The 19,487-nt window shown below is 35.0% G+C and overlaps 1 protein-coding gene across 2 annotated transcripts in view; it reads right to left on the bottom strand.

The window, feature by feature from the left end:
* Positions 1–19,487, bottom strand: part of ITGB1 (integrin subunit beta 1) — a 52,065-nt gene that overhangs the window by 23,882 nt on the left and 8,696 nt on the right. For both annotated transcript variants that reach the window (XM_051963225.1, XM_051963223.1), the window contains exon 2: positions 2,605–2,674. In XM_051963225.1, the coding sequence (XP_051819185.1) occupies positions 2,605–2,674 (70 nt within the window). The remainder of the gene's footprint in view (positions 1–2,604; positions 2,675–19,487) is intronic.

Here is a 19,487-nt window from a genome sequence, read left to right on the forward strand (position 1 = left end):
CCTTTGATCCAGCAGTGTTTCTATTGGGCTTATATCCCAAAGAAATACTAAAGAAGGGAAAGGGACCTGTATGTGCCAAAATGTTTGTAGCAGCCCTGTTTGTAGTGGCTAGAAACTGGAAAATGAATGGATGCCCATCAATTGGAGAATGGCTGGGTAAATTATGGTATATGAATGTTATGGAATATTATTGTTCTGTAAGAAATGACCAGCAGGATGAATACAGAGAGGACTGGCGAGACTTACATGAACTGATGCTAAGTGAAATGAGCAGAACCAGGAGATCATTATACACTTTGACAACGATATTGTATGAGGACATATTTTGATGGAAGTGGATTTCTTTGACAAAGAGACCTGAGTTTCAATTGATAAATGACGGACAAAAGCAGCTACACCCAAAGAAAGAACACTGGGAAACGAATGTGAACTATCTGCATTTTTGTTTTTCTTCCCGGATTATTTATACCTTCTGAATCCAATTCTCCCTAAGCAACAAGAGAACTGTTCGGTTCTGCAAACATATATTGTATCTAGGATATACTGCAACATATCCAACATATAAAGGACTGCTTGCCATCTAGGGGAGGCGGTGGAGGGAGGGAGGGAAAAAAAAAATCGGAACAGAAACGAGTGTCAATATAAAGTAATTATTAAATAAAAATTAAATAAAAAAAAAAAGAAAATTAAACTGGATTCATCAAACCAAAAATAAATAAATAAATAAATAAAATAAATAAAATAAAATAAATTTTTTTAAAAAAGTATTAAGACTCCCCAAACCCAATAGGCATATATACCGATATTCAGTAGCTTCAGTGGAAAGGGAGAGGATAGAAAAAAAACTTGATTCAGGATTAAGACACTAAAAAGGTACTTCTAGACAACCACTGCCTTATGAATACATTCTTCTAGAAGAACTAGTCACAAACTAGTCAAGAGAACAAAAACAGAAACACAGATCTCAATGTACTCAGAGCAATACTATCTATGGTAAACAAACAAAACAAAAACTAGAAAAATGCAGGCAATCACTAATTGAGGACCAGACATCAAGGAATGGATGCAAAAATTATGGCATAAGAATATAATAAATGACAAAATGTGAGTAATCTAAAGTAATTGGTTGGTATAAGAGGGAATGAATTAAGGAGGTATGAGTTGGTGCAGAATGAAGTAAAAAGAACTAGGAAAAAAAAATGAAATGATTATATTCTAAACGTAAGACTTGGGAAGTTTTAATGAAAGAATGTTGGCTTTCCATAATTATAAATATGGTTTATTTTGCTCTTAAAACTCTCTACAGAGCGATGACTAGATATAATGTACATGCAGAACAAGGATATTTAAAATTCTAAATAAACCATACTCATAGTCACATCCTTGGATTTTTCTTCCTATCTGTGGACCCAGACATTTTCCTGATCTTTACTTCCCTATTCTCAGGATACTTTCTGACCTAGATTTTGATTGGTTTGTTGATGTGATAATATGATCTTCGTATTTTTTTTTTGTTTGTTTTTCTTCCCTTTCAGTTTCTCCTGAACATATATTCTTTCACTCTCTTCTTCTTACTTTCTTCTTATTGTAGTGTTTTATTCTTATGTCTCCCATGTACATGATTCCTTTTCCAAATTGCACTCCTGATCTTTCTTTACAGATCAGAAGCTTAATTCTGGAAGCTCATTCTCATACTGGACTTCACACCCTGAGAGTAGTCCTTTGCGCTTGCAGCCCCTCCCTCTGATTGGCTGGTTCCTCCCTGAAACTCCAATTTAATAAGGATGTTCAGGGAAGCGTGCGTTCCTTTATCTTGAGACTGAAGTTCTTCTCCTGGGCACCTTCTTTTCTTCCTGCTTCTCCTCCTTCTGCACGACATCTTGTCTTCTTCAGTAAAGTGTAAGCTCCTTGGAGGCAGACTGTCTGTCTGCTTGTATTTGCAGTCCCAACACTCAGCATAGTGAGTGACCCAAAGAGTTTAATAAATGCTTTTACCTACATTTCAGAGTGTGCTTTCCACTACATTGTGCTACTTCTAGGGTTTGAGCTGGGCCAGACTGGGAAGCACTGTGGTCGGTCAGTTTTTAGAAGAAAGCCGGAGAGTGTACTGGACCACTAAAGCAATGGTGAGGCTATTAGGAGTTTGGATATCTGGATGAGGAAGCAGGGGGTCATTTGGTTATGCACATAGAACTAGAAGTGACCTTTACTGTACAAATGAGAAAGCTGCAGTCCAGGAATCACTGACTTGCCCTACATCTCCTAAGTGGTATTAGGAGGTGAGTTGAACCCAGATCCTCCAACTCCAGAGACAACATCATGCTACTAGAGAGAAATGGAAAAGACTGAGACATGCAAATTCCATAGTATTTCACAAATGGGGAGAAGGAAAGCCTAAGAGCTGAGAAGATCAGAGACCACAGAAGTTTGGCTGAGTCAGCCAGTGAAGGTGAGGGGACAGAATGTCAAGCAGAAAGGAGAGAAAAAAGCTGGGAGAAGAAGGATCCTGTGTGTCAATGAAATAGGTGCACAAACAGGGTCTCCAAAAAAAGTAGTTCTCTCTAGTCAAATTTTTGGAGTGAAATAAAGAATAGATTAGCTTACCTGTTTGGCTGAGTACTTGACTGATTGAGCAACTGACCAGTCCAACCCAGAAAATTAGTTGTAAACTCATCTGTAAAATAAAATGTAAATCATATAAGTAGTAATATAGGCTAAAATAATAAAATTCTTAAAAATCTCCCATTCTATTATCTCTCTCAATGATTTCATAAGACAGAGTAATTGAAAACAGCTGAATTATTTGAAAGCACAATTCTGATTTGGCAAACTTGAATATTTAAAATGAATATACCATTCCCAAAGTGTTTTAAATGTCTGAATGGGAAAAATAAATGATACAAAGAAAAACAGGAGTAAAAAAAAAAGTGATTATCAGTGAACACTGGATATACAGAATTGGATTTGACACAGGTATTAACACAGGTATCTCTGAGGTCCCCCACAACTTGACTCCTTATCATTCTACACAGAAACAAAACCGCAAGCCTAGAATCTAATGAGCCCATGCTCCTTATCACAATATTTGCTCTCTTTGTGCTCTGAGGACATGAGTTGGTGATCAGGATGTCAGAAATAGTCTCCTAGTCTAAGAACATGGTATCGATACCATCCTCAACTAGGGAGAAGCAGTCATGTATGAGAGACAGGGAATCATGACACAGACTTCATTCCTTCCTCAGGACAGAGTGACTAATATTTGGTGGAATGGTCAGGATCTAAAGGCTTACAATTTAAGATAAACAAGTTCATAACATGTTTATTTAAAAATAAAGAGCACTTTCAAGATTGTGCAAAAGGACCACACAGATACTACTCAATTATCTCTATTCATAATATTCAAAATTTTAATAACTGATAATCCAACTAATGATTTTGAGACACTACAAATTACCAAGAAATGATCTGCTGTAGCTATAATGTTTTTCATTCTAATTTTCTGAAAATCCTGATAATGCATATTATATATAGTAACTCTTGTTAAATGAATAATTGGTTAACTAGAATATCCTATTTTCTAACTATTCTGTATAAACTGCTAAAATATTTATTTTATTCTATGCAATTTGTCAATTTTTATAATTCATCCTTGCATCTAAAATATCTGTCCTTATCTGGGAAGACTTACAACTACTATACCACCTCTAGATTGGAATGCTTCTTTGGTCTGTCTTTTCCCTGTTAAGGAGTGGGAATTACCATGAAGGGGACTGTCAACTTGGCTGGTGCCTTTGACAAAGCCACAAAGGCTTCTATTACCTGACTTAGGGCCACCAAAACTCTTACTACTTCATTGCTACGTAGCCTCCAAAACCACTTCACTGAAGGCCACTTTCTGGTTCTCAAAGTAGAGTATGTCCCCTTCCAAGGGACCCCTACTACACTGTTATTCCAGATACTCTGGGAAGCAGAAATATCTCCCATGGATCTGCAGTGCTTCAATGACAAGCAAAGACCCAAACCTACACGTGAATCTTAGCAAGAGGCTGATTTCATTTGTGGCTCTGATTCTCTGAGAGCTCAATGATCAGGTAGGTCTTCTCATTATAAGCATAACTGGAGTCCTGACCATTCCACCAAATATTAGTCACTCTGTCCTGAGGAAGGAATGAAGTCTGTGTCATGATTCCCTGTCTCTCACACATGAGTGCTTCTCCCTAGTTGAGGATGGTATGGATGCCATGTTCTTAGATTAGGAGACGATTTCTGACATTCTGATCACCAACTCATATCCTCAAAGTACAAAGAGCAAATATTGTGATAAGGAACATGGGCCCATTAGATTCTAGGCTTACGGTTTTGTTCCTGTGTAGAATGAAGTCCAAAGTTGTGGGGGACCTCAGAGATCCCAGGATGCAACCTTCTCACTTTTCAGATGAGGAAACAGACTGAAGGAGGTAAAGGGAACGAGGCAGCAGGGTGGTGCAATATGGGTGGAGCTCTGGACCAGGAAGGAAAGTCATCCCAGACACTTATTAACTGTGTGACCCTGGGCAAGTCATTTGCCTCAATGCTTGCCAGGGTAGTTGTGAGGATCAAATTAGATATTTATAAAGCACTTAGCACAGTGCCTGGCATGCAGTTGGTAATGTAGAAATGCTATTACTATAACTTGTCCTAAGTCACCCAGGCAATAAGTGTCAGGGGTTTGGATTTGAACCCAGATCCTGTTATTCTTGCATTAATGATCTTGGCTTTGAGCCATTTCTACAAGTTTATCACTAGAACAAAGGTTCTGGAGAGCTTAGGCATTCTAGTTCTGAAGGACTACCCTTTTTCTCATTCTAGACTTCTTTACTTGTTTTTGTCATTTCTGATAACTCACTAATAGTTTCCTTTATCTGAATAGCTTGGAGACTCCCACAGAGCTTGCTAGGCCTCCGCAGTTTGCCATCAATTTCATGAATAGTCCTTATAGATTCATTCTTCTTTGTTCTGAATTGTACTCCTCATGGCCTGAATCACTCCTCCCATCCTTTGATAGTTTCCCAAGATCATAAAAAGTTTTGTTTTGCTCAATTACATTCAGGTTCTTGCTGTCAGATGCTGTAGTGCTCCTGAGGGGAGTCTCCCCTACAAAAATCTCTTGACAACCATTTATGAAGTGCCCGACACTGAGTAAAGCACAAATGACCCCACCTCTGCTCACAAGAAACTCACTCTCAGGTAGCCCCAGGTAGCACTGAAAGCCCTGCACCTTAGGATCGCTCCTTTTATGGACCGCTGCTGAGGGTCAGTCCTTAGACAAAAGTGCTGGAAAGGTCAAGTCTGTAGGAGAACCCTTCAGACTAATGAGCACAAGCTATAAAGCAATGAGAGGGAATAGCAGGCACCCAGAGATACCCGCTGTGACTGTGCTTCCACCTAAACAGATGTTTGCTCCATATATGAAGAGTCCAATGTTTCTCCCGCGTAGTTCCTTTTCACTTATCAGGGGCCAGTTAATGCAACTAAAGGAAAGTTTTTAAAATAACATAATAGAAAAAAGTAGTATTCAATAATCAGTGCTTCTTTCGCAAGTTTCCAGTGAAGATTTAGCTCTTTGAAATCAATTTTACAGAGCCCTTAAGCACCCCAGAAAAGCTTCAACTCTGAAATCTCTGCCAATGAAGACAGGTTCCTACTTAGTGGCAAGTCCTGAGAAAAACTAACAAAAAACCTGATTTCTTTTAATTGGTTAGTTTGCTGACTAGAAAGAAAAAAGTCATCTTCCTGTCTGGTTATACATCTAAAGAAGAACAATTCTTATGTGATGATCAGCAGAGATGGACTTGGCTCTTTTCAACAATGTGGTAGTTCAAGGCAATTCCACAAACTTGTGATGGAGAGAGACATCTGTATCCAGAGAGAACTATGGAGACTGAATATGGGTAACAGCATAGTCATTTCCATCTTTTGTTGTTGCTGTTTTGGTTTTTTTTAAACCTTTTGACCTGATTTTTCTGGCATAGCATGATGAATATGAAAATATTTCTAGAAAAAATGCATATGACTAACCTATATTGAATTCCTTGCTGTCTAAAGGAGGGGGAGTGGGAAGAGAGGGAGAAAAATTTGAAATACAAGTTTTTGCACAGGTGAACGTTGAAAACTATCTTTGCATGTATCTGGAAAAATAAAATATTCAACCCTTCCAAGAAAAAAAAAAAAAAAGAACAATCTTTAAAAATTTTACTGTAAAGCAGAGGGATAAAATGATAGGGGACTGGAGCAATTTAAGAGGAGAAAGGGGAAATAAGAAGTTAAGTGATGTGTGACAAAACACTTGGGAACAAGTCCCAGGTTCAATACCTACTGCTGGATAACAATAAGCAAGTCACTTATTTTTTGTTACCCTCAGTTTCTTTATTTACAAAATGGAACTAATACTACTTTCAATCTTCATATGGCCCTAAATATTAACTATCTAACATCTTTTTCTCACAGCAACTTAGCTCCTCAACTCTTATGACCCTTTTTTCTATTCTGGAATGTTTGTACACAGCCAGTGAGTAGCTGAGGCCAGATTTCTAATTAGGAAGATTACTCTTGCTGACTTCAAGCCTAGTGCGCTAAGGTATTCTACAACCTTTCTTCATCTGCACTTTTGGAGAGACTAAGTTTGAAGGTCCCCAAGTTTAATTCTACATTTGTGATCCTATTATCCTTTGACAAATCCACTTGTGGTATACTCTTTCAGCCAACTTTCACCTTTGCAGTAGCATATGCAGTAGCCATACTGGCTAAAACCATCATGGCAGATGAGCTAAAATGTCAGGGGCAACCAACAAGCCTCAAACCTATCAGAAGTTAGGGAGATGTACCAACATGTGAAGACATCCCTCCTGTGGAACGGACAACTAAACAATTTGTTCCAACAGCCATGGCAGAAGCTGAAGAAGATGCTGTGAAGGGCATCAGAAATACCAAGATCATCACCACATTCCTGGCCATCACCAGTTCTCAGAACTTTTGCCTTATCATTGGCCTGTGATGACTCTGAAAGACAGAGTGAAACTGACTGCTTTATGCAACTCTGCCTCACTTAAATGCAATTCATGCACAAGTCGAGAAATCACCTGTGATGTCATCAATCCTCTTCAAAAACAGAAGACTAACAACAACTTTTAAAGACTTCCTTACCTAGAAAGCAGCTAGGTGGTGCAGTGGATAGAATACCAGCCCTAGAGTCAGAAAAAATTTCTCTTTCTGAGTTTAAATCTGTCCTTAGTGACTCCCTGGCCATTCACTTAACTTTGTTCGTCTCAATTTCCTCATTTGAGAATGAGCTGGAGAGGGAAATGATAAACCATTCCAGTATCTTTGCCAAGAAAATTTCAAATGGGGTCATTAAAAGCTGGACATGATTGAAACAAGTGAACAAACAATTCAACTAGGAATGACTTACACAGGTTTTAATAAGAAGCCTGTGATTTTTTTTTTTTTTTGGGAAGGAGATGAAAATACCAACACAGCACCTGAAGTGATATTTTGATTCTGCATTCAATTCTATAAAGCCTTTTCACTTAGGATAAATTAAAGTGCAATTTAAGCTTTTCATATTTGCTTTCTATAATGAAATAAAATATGCTCACATAAACATTTCTTCTTTACTGGTTTCTTCTACATTCATACATACATTAGAATAGCTATATGTTAACTTTGTAAGTAAAACTAACTTCTGGAGGAACTCTGGGTAAATTTACTAATCTTTATTAATTTTTTTCTCACATTCTGTGATGGTATAACTCATTAAATCTATCGTCTTTAGCTAAGAGGTAGCCTGATGTTTCTTTCTATATACTTTATGTCAAACATAAAACAACTAATGAATAATTAGATTGATTCACTGTAGCACAACATTAACAACTATTAACTCAAAATCTAAAAGATCCAGAGGAAGAAATCAAGGCAATCAAAGCAAGTTAATTTTGACTAATGACATAAAAAAAAAGGCCAAGAATAGAGAAACCCAAATAGATACATAAGATACTCAAAATAAGCAAACACATATATTTGCATATGGATGAAAATGTATAGAGAATTTACAGGAGGATGTGGGGGAAACCGGAGAAGAGAGATTAGTGGTGGCTAAGGACATAGGTGGGAGAAAACAATGTATATAAGTGTGGTGGAAGAGATATAAAGAGGGTAGAGAAAGGCAGATGGAGAAGACTATATAGAAATAAAAGTCATATAAGTCCCAGGAGGTTTTATGTTGAGTATGTTAATGTTAAAACTTTCTATTAGCTTAAGCTGTTGGTATCAATTTAAATTGTTCTCACTGACCTTTGTGATATCGAGGAACTGTTCAGGAATCTGATCTATTAATTTTTAGGGGAATTTTCTCCATTTTTTAGGTTTATTTGAAAGAGGATTGTTTTTATCTATATGATGCTCAACTAGGACCCAATTAAACAAAAAGCTTAAACTGATTTGGAGGGAATAAGGGGAAGCCACAAAAATCTTTACAAACTCACCTTTCTAGTATTTTGGGATGGGTTGATGCTATTCCTCTCCAAGAACAAATATTAGATGACTTTTGCATGCCAGTGGAATTGTCAATTTATGACTGACTAGTACTTTTAAAGTACAAAAGTAAAATGTCTAAAACTCAAAGCATTCTTTCCCACACTAAACCTTCAAACCTAAGTTGAAAACCCCAAGGGACTAGAGAATCATACAATTTTTTTATTTGGAATTAATCTTTGCCTCAATCTAGTCCACTCTATATTGTAGTACATTTCCCCATTTGCTTGAAGACCCGTAGTGATAGGCAGTTCAGTGTTAAAGGGCTTTTCTTTACATCTTCCTAGTTTTACCCTCTGGGGCCAAAGAGAATAAGTAAAAATTCTTTCCATGAGAGCCTTTTAAGTACTTGAAGATACAACATTTCTGAAATCTGTCCTAGGCCCTTTAACTCTTCCCTTTTTACATACTCTTGTCCACTGATCTCATCAGCTCCCCTGGACTCAACTTTCATCTCCATGTAGATGATCCCCAGATCTACTGAAGATACAACATTTCTGAAATCTGTCCTAGGCCCTTTAACTCTTCCCTTTTTACATACTCTTGTCCACTGATCTCATCAGCTCCCCTGGACTCAACTTTCATCTCCATGTAGATGATTCCCAGATCTACATCTCCATCCCTCATCTCTTACCTGAGCACTACAGATTCATTACTTGCTGGCATCATATCCACCCAGATGTCCTATGACGTTTCCAATGATATGTATAAGACGAAGCTTTTGATCTTAGCCCCCTAAGCTCATCCCTATATTCCCTATTTCTCCTAAGGATGCCACTTTCCTGCTAGCTATTAAGATTTGCAACCTAGGGATCATCCTTACACTCTCCCTTAGTCATTGCTCCTTACCCTCATAAAATCAACTCCCAAACCATGGCTTTTCCTACTTCTCCCCTGGAGAAGTTTGCAATAGTTGCAAATAGAAATTGCAATAGACTCCTCATGGATATCCTTGCATCCAAAAATAAAAAATCCATGCTCTAAGCAAATGCCAAACTGATATTCCTAAAGAGCAGGTATGTTCCTATACCTCCCCTGCTGAAGATTCTCTGGCAGCTCCTCATTGACTTTGGATAAAATAAAACCTCTTCTGTTTGCCATTTAAAACCTTTCACAATCTGCCTCTAGTCTTTATGTTTAGATTAATTACACATCACACTTTTAAAAAAAATGTTCTAAGATCCAAGAAAGAGATCTTGCTATCCTAGAGTATAACATTCCATCAATCTGTCTCAATTAATCTGCAGGAAAAGTTTGTCTCTCATGTTGAAAATACCTTTTCCTGTTATTTCTGCCTCTTGAAACTCTAGCTCTCTTCAAGATTCAGCAAGGACCACCTTTTTCATTTGGACTTTCCTGATTCTTCCAATTGCAAGGGATCCACCTTCAACCACTGCGTTTCTTTTACATATACCCTGTATCCCCCTCCATCTCCAAAGACATAAGATACTTGTGTGCAAGAATTTTTGTTTTTGCAAAAACTTAAAAAGAGATTATTATGCAAAAGAAGCTATCAATAAATCAATATATAAAAATCCTAATAAACAAATCAGGAACTGTGCTATGTTAAATTAAGTGACTTACATTTGTTTTTCTGAATGTTAGTGATTATTCATAGTGGATGCCCTTAATCACTTTGCATCCATTTATTTCCAACGAAAGAAAAATTTTAATGAATCATTAGTTTTCTTTCTGTATCCATTCAATTCTAAATAAATAATGAATTTGAATTTGTCTGTATGGATGAAAGCCATGTTTTGGTCTGTGAAGGTTTCCACAAACATATAATTTGCAAGGCAGGAATAGGTTCTAGAGAAGGGAGCTGTTGCCTATATATGATAAGTAACTCAAAAAAGTTTGCATATCCCCCCCAAAATTAACCACATTCAACTTTCCACCAGAGTACTGCTTTGGATTAAGCCCTTAGTTAACAAGAGGCTTTCATTTAAAAAAAAAAAAAAAAAGATGAGTTTTATGGGAAAACATTTGTCACATTAATAAGTTAGAGAATAGGTAAGTTGTAGTTGGTAGTAGTCAACCTTAGTATCTAATAGCATCATAAACAAAATAAGTAGGCTATACTGTGAAGACATGGATCACTTATACCTTGCCCAAGCTTCTCTAACTTGGCAACATTTAGAACTCTTCCCTGCTCTTCTTTCCATTCAAGGAATGGACAGCATTACCTAGCCAACTAATTTAAATTTAAAATTATCACCAAGAAAAGTAGGCCTGTTGTTAAACTTATGTATGTAGCTCATAAATAAAATATACACATTTCTTCACTAAAACAATGTTAAAAAAAAAGATAGAAAGTTAACTTTAAAAGATTTAAAACAAATTTCTTAAGTACTTATTATTACAGAATATATTATGCCTGGGACTGGGGATGAGAAAAAAAAAATCAAATAAAGCATGTTCTCCTAGAACTTGCAATGGAGTAGAAACCTATGATACACAAAAAATAATTAAAAATGATCAGAAATATGTGCATAAGAGTAAACATTCAAATCAAAACAAAAAATTGCAAAAACAAAACTTTCTGCATATTGAAAACTGCAGAAGATTCAAAATGCAGAGTAGAGCTGGATGTTATACTTAATTAATTAGGCTATAATATATTACTAACCACAAATTAGATGTAAAAAAAAGCATAAAAGAGTTTTCTTTGATAAGGACCTGTCCCGTTCCACAACTGAACAGTCTTGAAAGTCAGTGATTTTGAGAGTGAAAATGATTAGCAAGTGGGGGGAGAAGGGAAGGGAAAGGAAGAGAGACTGAAACCTCTCTTCCACAAGCTTGCTCTGGTATAAAAAAATATCATCCATAAAACAGTTCTTAAAAGGAGCTGGGCTGATCACAGAATCACAATATTTCAAAGCTGGAAAGGTTACTATCTAATCCAACTAAATACAGAAAAATATCATCCAGACAACAAACAGGAGAACAGGGAGATGGGAACTCAACTTATCCCACTCACTGGTAAACAGCTGCCTTTTAAAAAAGGGGTTAAAAGTTTTCTTTTTCCTTTCATCAAACTTATATTTCTCTTTTTAACTTTCAGCCATTACAAGTATATGCTTCTTCCACATGACAATCTTTCAAGTACTTGTAAATAGTTATCCTATAACTTCTAAATCCTCTCTCCTCTTCCCTACTCCCTACTGTAATAGATTTCTATCTGACAGGCAGCTAGCTAAGCAGTATGATGTTAGTATATTAATGATCAATAAATAAATATTAAGTAACAATTATGTGCCAGGCATAAGAAACAAAATATTGACCAAAATATCAAATTTTGAAAATACTTATTTCTCAAATTCAGCATGGCAACAGGGTTTCTTAATCTTTTATTTATTTTTTTTGATTCATAGGAGAAACATGAAGACAATGCAGATCAATACTATTATCAATACTATTTTCACCTTTTTGTGTTGTTCACCTTTTCTTTCTTTTGGTTTTTCCCCTTTTATTCTGAATTCTCTTTTACAACATGACTAATATGGAAATATACCTAAAATGATTGTTTATATATATAATCCACATCAGACTGCTTGTTTTTTTTTGAGAGGGAAGCTAAGAGAGAGAAAAAATGTTGAACTCAGAATCTTATAAAAATGAACATTAAAAACGATCTTTACGTATAATTGGAAAAATAAAATTCTATTGAGGAAAAAAATCATGGATCCTATGTTACAAATGTCTGGTCTATTAGAGGAGCAGAGAGAAAATCAATTGAGAATTGCACAATAAAAAGCAATTTACTATATGCAATCCTATTGAATTTGTTCTGCTTGTCTATGTATATTTGCTATAAGGACTATGTTGTGTAACACCTTGGCTAAGTAAGTGCCTAAAGCTGGAACTGAACCTGTCTTCCTGACTCTATCACTGTGCCACCTAGCTACCATCTATTATAGAAGCATATAATTGGAGGTAAAAGGAACGTTTCAGATATCCTCATTCTGTAGATGAAGAAGCACAGAAAGGTATAGAGCTCAAGATCATACAAGTAACAAATGGCAGGATCATCTTTCGAATTCAACAGTTCTAATTTGAAATCTTTTATTTCCTCCAATTTTTCAAAGGGATGGTCCTGACTGTGCCACTCATTTATTATCTCCTTTGTTGTGCCTTGGAGGAGGCACAAGTTCCAAAGGCCATTGATGCTGGTCTAAATAATCTGTGGACAAGAAATGAATATGTTACAAAAATTTCTTGATTTATATACATATGTTATTAAATACTAGGTCATTATCAATTAGGGGGAATCAGAAAAGTCTTTCTGGAATAAGTAGCAATTAAATTGGACTTTAAAAGACAAGCAAGGATGGAACAGACTGGGAGAGAAGGATGGGAGGAACATTTCTATCCTAGGGAAATAGCTGTAACTATAGTATTTGGGAAATATTATTTTCTCCTTGAAGGCAAGGTAGTTAGCAGACAGTTTCATCATGTGTCCAAAGCCAAAAAAAAAATATCTTATCAATGGATAGTTGGTCATCTCATATTTTTAGTACTCATAACTAATATTAACAAAAACATCCCAGTGAAAATAATTCTACCTTATATAACAAGATCTATTGTTAAGGATGAAGAAATATAGAAATTCTATGAAGAATTCAATAAACCCCTGAACACTGATATTTGATGACTTCAACACAAAGATAAGAACAGATGTTGATGGAGATAATACAGATTATAGATTAGGAATAAGGCATGAAAGAGGCTAAAAACTTCTAAATTAGAGAAGCCAAATGCCTACACATCATGAGTATTTTCTTTGCAAGACAAAATAGAAACAAATGGCACTGAATATTGTGAGCACTGAATAGCATAAAAAATTTGAAATTGATTACATTTTTACAGATAGGAAACCATTCATTACTGATAAAGGAGACATTCTTGAATCAGTTTTTATAACCAGACCATTGACTTGTTAGAGAAATGGTCAAGATTAGTACAAAACTAGAAGAACAAAAATGAAAATGAGAAAAGACATCAGGGGGTAGCAGAACGAGAATAGAATTTGGAGTTAAATGACCTAAATTCAATCCTGGCTTTTCCATTAGTTATCAGCATGTCTCTAGACATGTCCCTTTATTTCTTTCAGGCTTCCAGCTCCATATCCATGACCTATCTAGGAAACAGTATGCCACTGAAACAACCATAACCTGCCCTATTTAAGTACATTATTGACAACGTAAAATGGAATATGATCAATAACATACTTATAATAACTTCATATGGATAAGCCAGAATTCTAAAAAGTGCTTGAATAAACAAACAACTTACTTGCAAAATTATAGTAATTACAGAAAACAGATCAAAAACTTAATTTATAAAATCTTACAGAAGACAGTAGAAGACAATTAGTCGTATTGCCTAATAAAACAGAAGAGAATAATTGGGGTAAAGCTAGTTAGAATCAAGATGAAAAAATGTCGCAAGATTAATGGAAATGTACCTAGACAAGATCTAAGCTAGAATTGACAACTGTGATATGAGGATATTGAAAAATCAACTAATTAATTCATTAAAAGTTTCTGAAAAGAATAATACCAAGATGTGAAAGAAATTCTGAACCTTCTAAATACCTGAAAAAAAACCAAAAAACCCTCAGCTATCAAATGAATGAATGCTTAGTCCATCATATACTTGTATAATAGTCATTATACAACTAATTCACTAGTGCATATATATCTTCAACAAATTGGGCTCAGAATTAAACAGGAGATCAGATTAGGTTGTCTTGGAGAAAAAAATTTTGTTAATAACCTCAAACTTCTTGAAACAAAAGTCTATCTTTGTAATACTATCATCCTACAACTGGGTTTGCTATATGGCTCCAACTCACTTAATACTACAATCTCTGAAAAATTAAGTGAGAGACATGATAAATGTCAATAGACAGCAACACAATAATTAAATAAGAAAAACAAGAGTAAAGAGTATCATGAAAAAGTATATGATCAAAAAGAAGATGGAACTTATGAGAACAATATGAGAACAAAACAGAATAACTCATGCTCCAAGTATCAGAAGAAGGGGGAAAAAAGCTACTAGCAGCGTGGTGGATCACTGCACAAGCAGGTAAACTTACAAGAGAGCATGAATAGGCAGGCATTGATAGACTGCAATCTTCATCACTAAAAGAACATTCACACAGATGAGATCACAAATTCGTTTCAGTAAGTTTACACTGGAAATCATTACACATACTTGCTAAATGTTGGGTATCTGAGTTAGGAAAGTGTAACTAAAAGAATAATATACATAGCCACTATGACTATATAAATGAAGGCAATAAAAAATTAGGCATTAGCATTAACTCATTAAAATTAAAGAGCACATTCCAAAAACTTAGAATCTCAGACTTGAAAGGGATCCTGGGAATCATCCAGTTCAAACAATTTTAGTCATAATATATATGACAAGTGGTTAACCAGCATTTTGCTATAGACCTCCTTAAAGGAACCCTCTATTTCCCAATGCAGGGCTTTCCTCTTTTGCCCAGTTCTAATTATCATGAAGTTTTCCCTTACATCAAGCCAATATCAAAAGCCTATTATGTGTATATTGTTCTTTCCTTCCAGCTAGATTATAAGCTGGCATATACTACTAGCAAAAATTTTATTTTCCTCTTCCTCTAAGGGGGGAAAAAAAAAAAAAACATATCTCATTTTGTATTCTGTATCTTTCACTTCTTTCAGGTGGGAAGAAGTATATCTCATCTGAAATCCTGAGTGGTCATTACATTGATGAAAGTTCCTAGGTCTTTCAAAGTTATTTGATTTTACAATATTGTTTTCTTTGTATAAACTGTCCTGGTTCTGTTCACTTCACTCTGCATCAGTTCAAGTAAGTCTTCACAGGTTTTTTCGGAAATCATTTCCTTTAACATTTTTTACAGCATGTTTATATTCCATCACTTATCCAGTCATTCCTCAAATGATGAGCACTTTCTCAGTTCCCAATTCTTTGTGACTGATATAAGATATGTGTGTGCACACACAAATACATACAATATCCTTAGAGTTCGTTTTGCTATTTCGGCCTTAACTTACCTTTCCCTCTAATTCCCCCTTTCCCATGCATATATGTAACCTTCTTTCCCCTAAACAGTTCAAATGACAAGTCAAGTTAGAGAAAATTATCTCATAACCAAGTAGAAGTCTATATAAATAAGGAGGAAGAAGTTGAGGGAACAGCTTTCATCTCTTTTCCCATTCTCCTTTTAAAATCATGAATGTATAATACATGCACTCTCAAGCTTTCTATCTAATTAGACTCCCTCTATGACCCTTGAAGACAATAAGATTCAAAAGGGAAATCATGTATCATTACTTCCTATTAGAATTATACTCAGTTTTGCTGAGCAATTTATTCTTGTTTTTAAATCTATATTCTTTGCTTTCTGGAATATGCATTCCAAACTCTTTTCCTCAAAAGTGGTGGCTTCTAAATCCTGTGATACTTACCAGAACTATGTTAAGTATCTGAATTTTTTTCTTTTCTGACAGCTTGTGATATCTTTTCTTTGACCAGAAATTCTGGATTTTGGCTGTATTGTTTCTGGGTGCTTTCATTTTGGGTTTCTTTAAGGAGGTGAGGAATATATTTTATTTCTAAGATGCTCTCTAATTTTAAAAGATGTGAGCAGATTTCTTTAAACATGTTGTCTAGACTCTCTTTGTGAAAATTTTCAGGTTTATTGGTTGAAATGATTTTCCCTTTCAATTTGTTTAACAAGTCAACCATTTTTTCTGTGAGTTATATCTATATTTTCTTCTATTTTTCAGTCTAATTTTATTTTAGCATTTCTTGTTATCTCATTTGCTTTCTGTTTGGTCTATTATAATTTTCAGGGAATCCATGGCTTGGGCAAAATTTTGTATCTCATATTCTTTGTTGTTAATTCTATTTCCAATTCTCTCTTTCATGGTTCTCATATCTTTTTTGATTTCTTTTTCTCTTTTATTTCAAGTCTGATCACTGCCCTCTTGGGAAGGCTTGAGAAACAGACATGTGGGGATGCTGCTGCTGGACTTAACCACTGTGAAACAGGTAAAAAATAGCTGGTTCAGAATAAGGGAGCTGTAAGATTTTTGGGTCTGGGATTCCTACTCTATTTTGCAGGCTTTAGAATGAGTCAGAACTTGGGACCCTCTGGTGCTAGTATCTGAACCAGATCTGAACTTGTTCCACACTCCTTCTCTGGAATATCACCCCTAGGTACAGGTCCCCTCCTCAATATACCCTGGATTTATGACCCAGAAATTGGTAGTAAGCACCAAGATCATTAATTGGCATCTGTTCCCACATCTTACACAAGGTCCTGGTATAGATTTAGGACCTCTAGTCTTTTTAGTAGCAGAGTGTTGGAATGGTTCACGTAGGGAAGGCCCCATTCTTCTGGCCAGACCCTGTCTCAGACCTGTCTCTCTACTAATCTGGAAAAATAGTTCACTGTAACTTTTTCTTACATTTTCTTATTAGGACTTGGTTTTATGCATTTTCTAAAGCTATTTAGAGGAGTTTTATGCCATATTTTTAAATACTATGTGATCATTTTAGCTCTACCTCTCATCCTTATATTTAACCAAAAAGCACTTGCTTTTAATGCCAGAAGCCTGTGCTTTCTGTGGCCTGTAGATCTTTATTCTGTGATAAATAATTAAAAGAACCAGAGGAAGTTCTTCAGTGTCTCCTATTGATCCATGGAAAATATGGACAAAAAATCTCTTTTGTAGCATAAAAAGGCACCTCTGGATTATTATCTATATCAGTGAAGGCAATAGTCATGTTTATGAAATCATGAATCAATAAAAGCAGAAGTTAAGTTATACATATTTTAGTGAATCATCAATACTTCTAGAGGACAGTAATTCATAGGAAGAGAAACTTTGACTTGGCATGTAAAAGATTAAAGATTTACTTATATATTAGAAGAAACCCATACCCATGATCATCTCCTTCATTGATTATTGTAGAGGACAGAAATTAAGAGCAAGTCCATGAGTTTCTCACTAGAAAGGTTAATGTAAGGTCTAAGAGCAAGATGGGACAAGGGCTGAGGAACCTAGAGACCAAATGGATACAGAAGGTTCCCTGTGATTCAGGGAAGAAGACCCTCACTCTGAATGAAGTGAGCAATTCTGAGCAAGAGCTCTGAAAGATGAACAGGGAACAAGGGATGAGAAGAGGAAAAGAAAAAACCATGTAGGCACAAGCTTCAGGAATATTTTCCTTATTTTCTTCTTACTAAATAGGGAACTATTTCAAATTAATTCTTATGGCAGTTCTCAATTACAAAATATTTCAGAAATGTATTTTGTTCTATATAAAGTGGAAACTTTAAAATACTATGGCTTCCCCGAGGGCATTTCAAAATAGAAACAAGTTAAAATGCCTAATATATGCAGCAAGCTAAGGCAGCATACTTGGTGATATTAAATTTAAGCATATATAAATTGACTGCCATTAATTAAAAGAATCTTGACTTAGACTTATAATAAATACTGTTTTGTGCAAAAGGAGAGCTCTTGAGACAGATTACTTAAAAACTACAATTTTAATGAGTCAAGAGTAGAGAATACTGACCTTTCAAGTGTGATGGCATATTCTCTAGTGCTTTTATTTTTTAGATATTCATCCTAGGGTTAACTTCTTTCTATAGACTAAAAAAACTGACTGTGTCCTATATGTTGCTTATTGAAATATAGTCAGACATACTTATTTTTCAATGAACAAAAGGCTAATTTAGTTAATAATCTGCATGGTTCCTGAGGAAATATGGTAGAGTAAAAAAGAACATTGTCTTGGAGCAGGAGGACCTGGATTATAATTAACACAACTAGTTGGGTAGATGAGGCTAGGCAAGATATATAAAATTCTAAGTCTGTTCTCAATTTTTTCATATGTGAAATGATAACAATACTTGAATTACTTCTCTTTTGAGGCTGTTGTGAGCCAAATGCTTTATCAACCTAAATTATTACTTTGTTCTCCAACAGTTCTTTAGGTAACATTCTAAACTCTAAGGAAACATTTTCTAAGTACTCACAAAGTACATAATTAATACTTTAAAAGTTAATGTGGCATAAAAGTACTCACATAAGTTATTTGAAATCTAAGAATGACATGCTTTATTGAACTACAGACCTATTTATGGAAAGTAGTTTATTCTCTTCTGATGGTATAATTTAATAAAAATTTATTCCACAGAATTTGTTAAATTTGAACTTATTTTTTCTTTCGGCCTCTAATCCTGCCTCTAATCTACGAATATTAATGAAAAGAAAAAGGTTACTACTACATACAAAAATGTTCACAGATTTTAACATTTATAACAGTAAAAACTAGAAACAATCAAAATGTCTAATAATTGGAAGGTGGATAAAAATTATAGCATGTTAAAAGCAAATATGAAGATTTTAATGAAAAGATAAAGGGAATCACCTATGATTATACATGTAAAAAAAAACAAAAAAGAAATTACCTATTGATACAGAAATTAAATTGATATAATTTTCTTCAAATTTGTATCAATTTTTCTAATCAAAATTTGTATTCATGAGGTAGAACCATGATTTACTGAGTCGAAATCAATTATCTTAGATTAAAAACCTATTCAGTTCATTCAAGGCCTTTTTGGAATCATTTGTATGCTGTCCCCTGTGAGTAGGATGATAAGGGAGTAGGCCAGGGCAAGTACAGTGTTAGTAGTTGATAGTTGGATAGCTCAGGGTAATGGTAGGAGGAGGGCGATTTCTAGGTCTAATAGGAGGAATGTGACGGCAACTAGGAAGAATTTTATTGAGAATGGAAGGTAGGCAGAGCTTTAATTAAATTTATTTCAAATTCATTTTAATTAAATTAATTTATTAATTTATTATTATAGATATTATTATAATTAA

The sequence above is a fragment of the Antechinus flavipes genome, chromosome 5, assembly GCF_016432865.1.
Source record: "Antechinus flavipes isolate AdamAnt ecotype Samford, QLD, Australia chromosome 5, AdamAnt_v2, whole genome shotgun sequence".
Taxonomy (NCBI): Eukaryota; Metazoa; Chordata; class Mammalia; order Dasyuromorphia; family Dasyuridae; genus Antechinus; species Antechinus flavipes.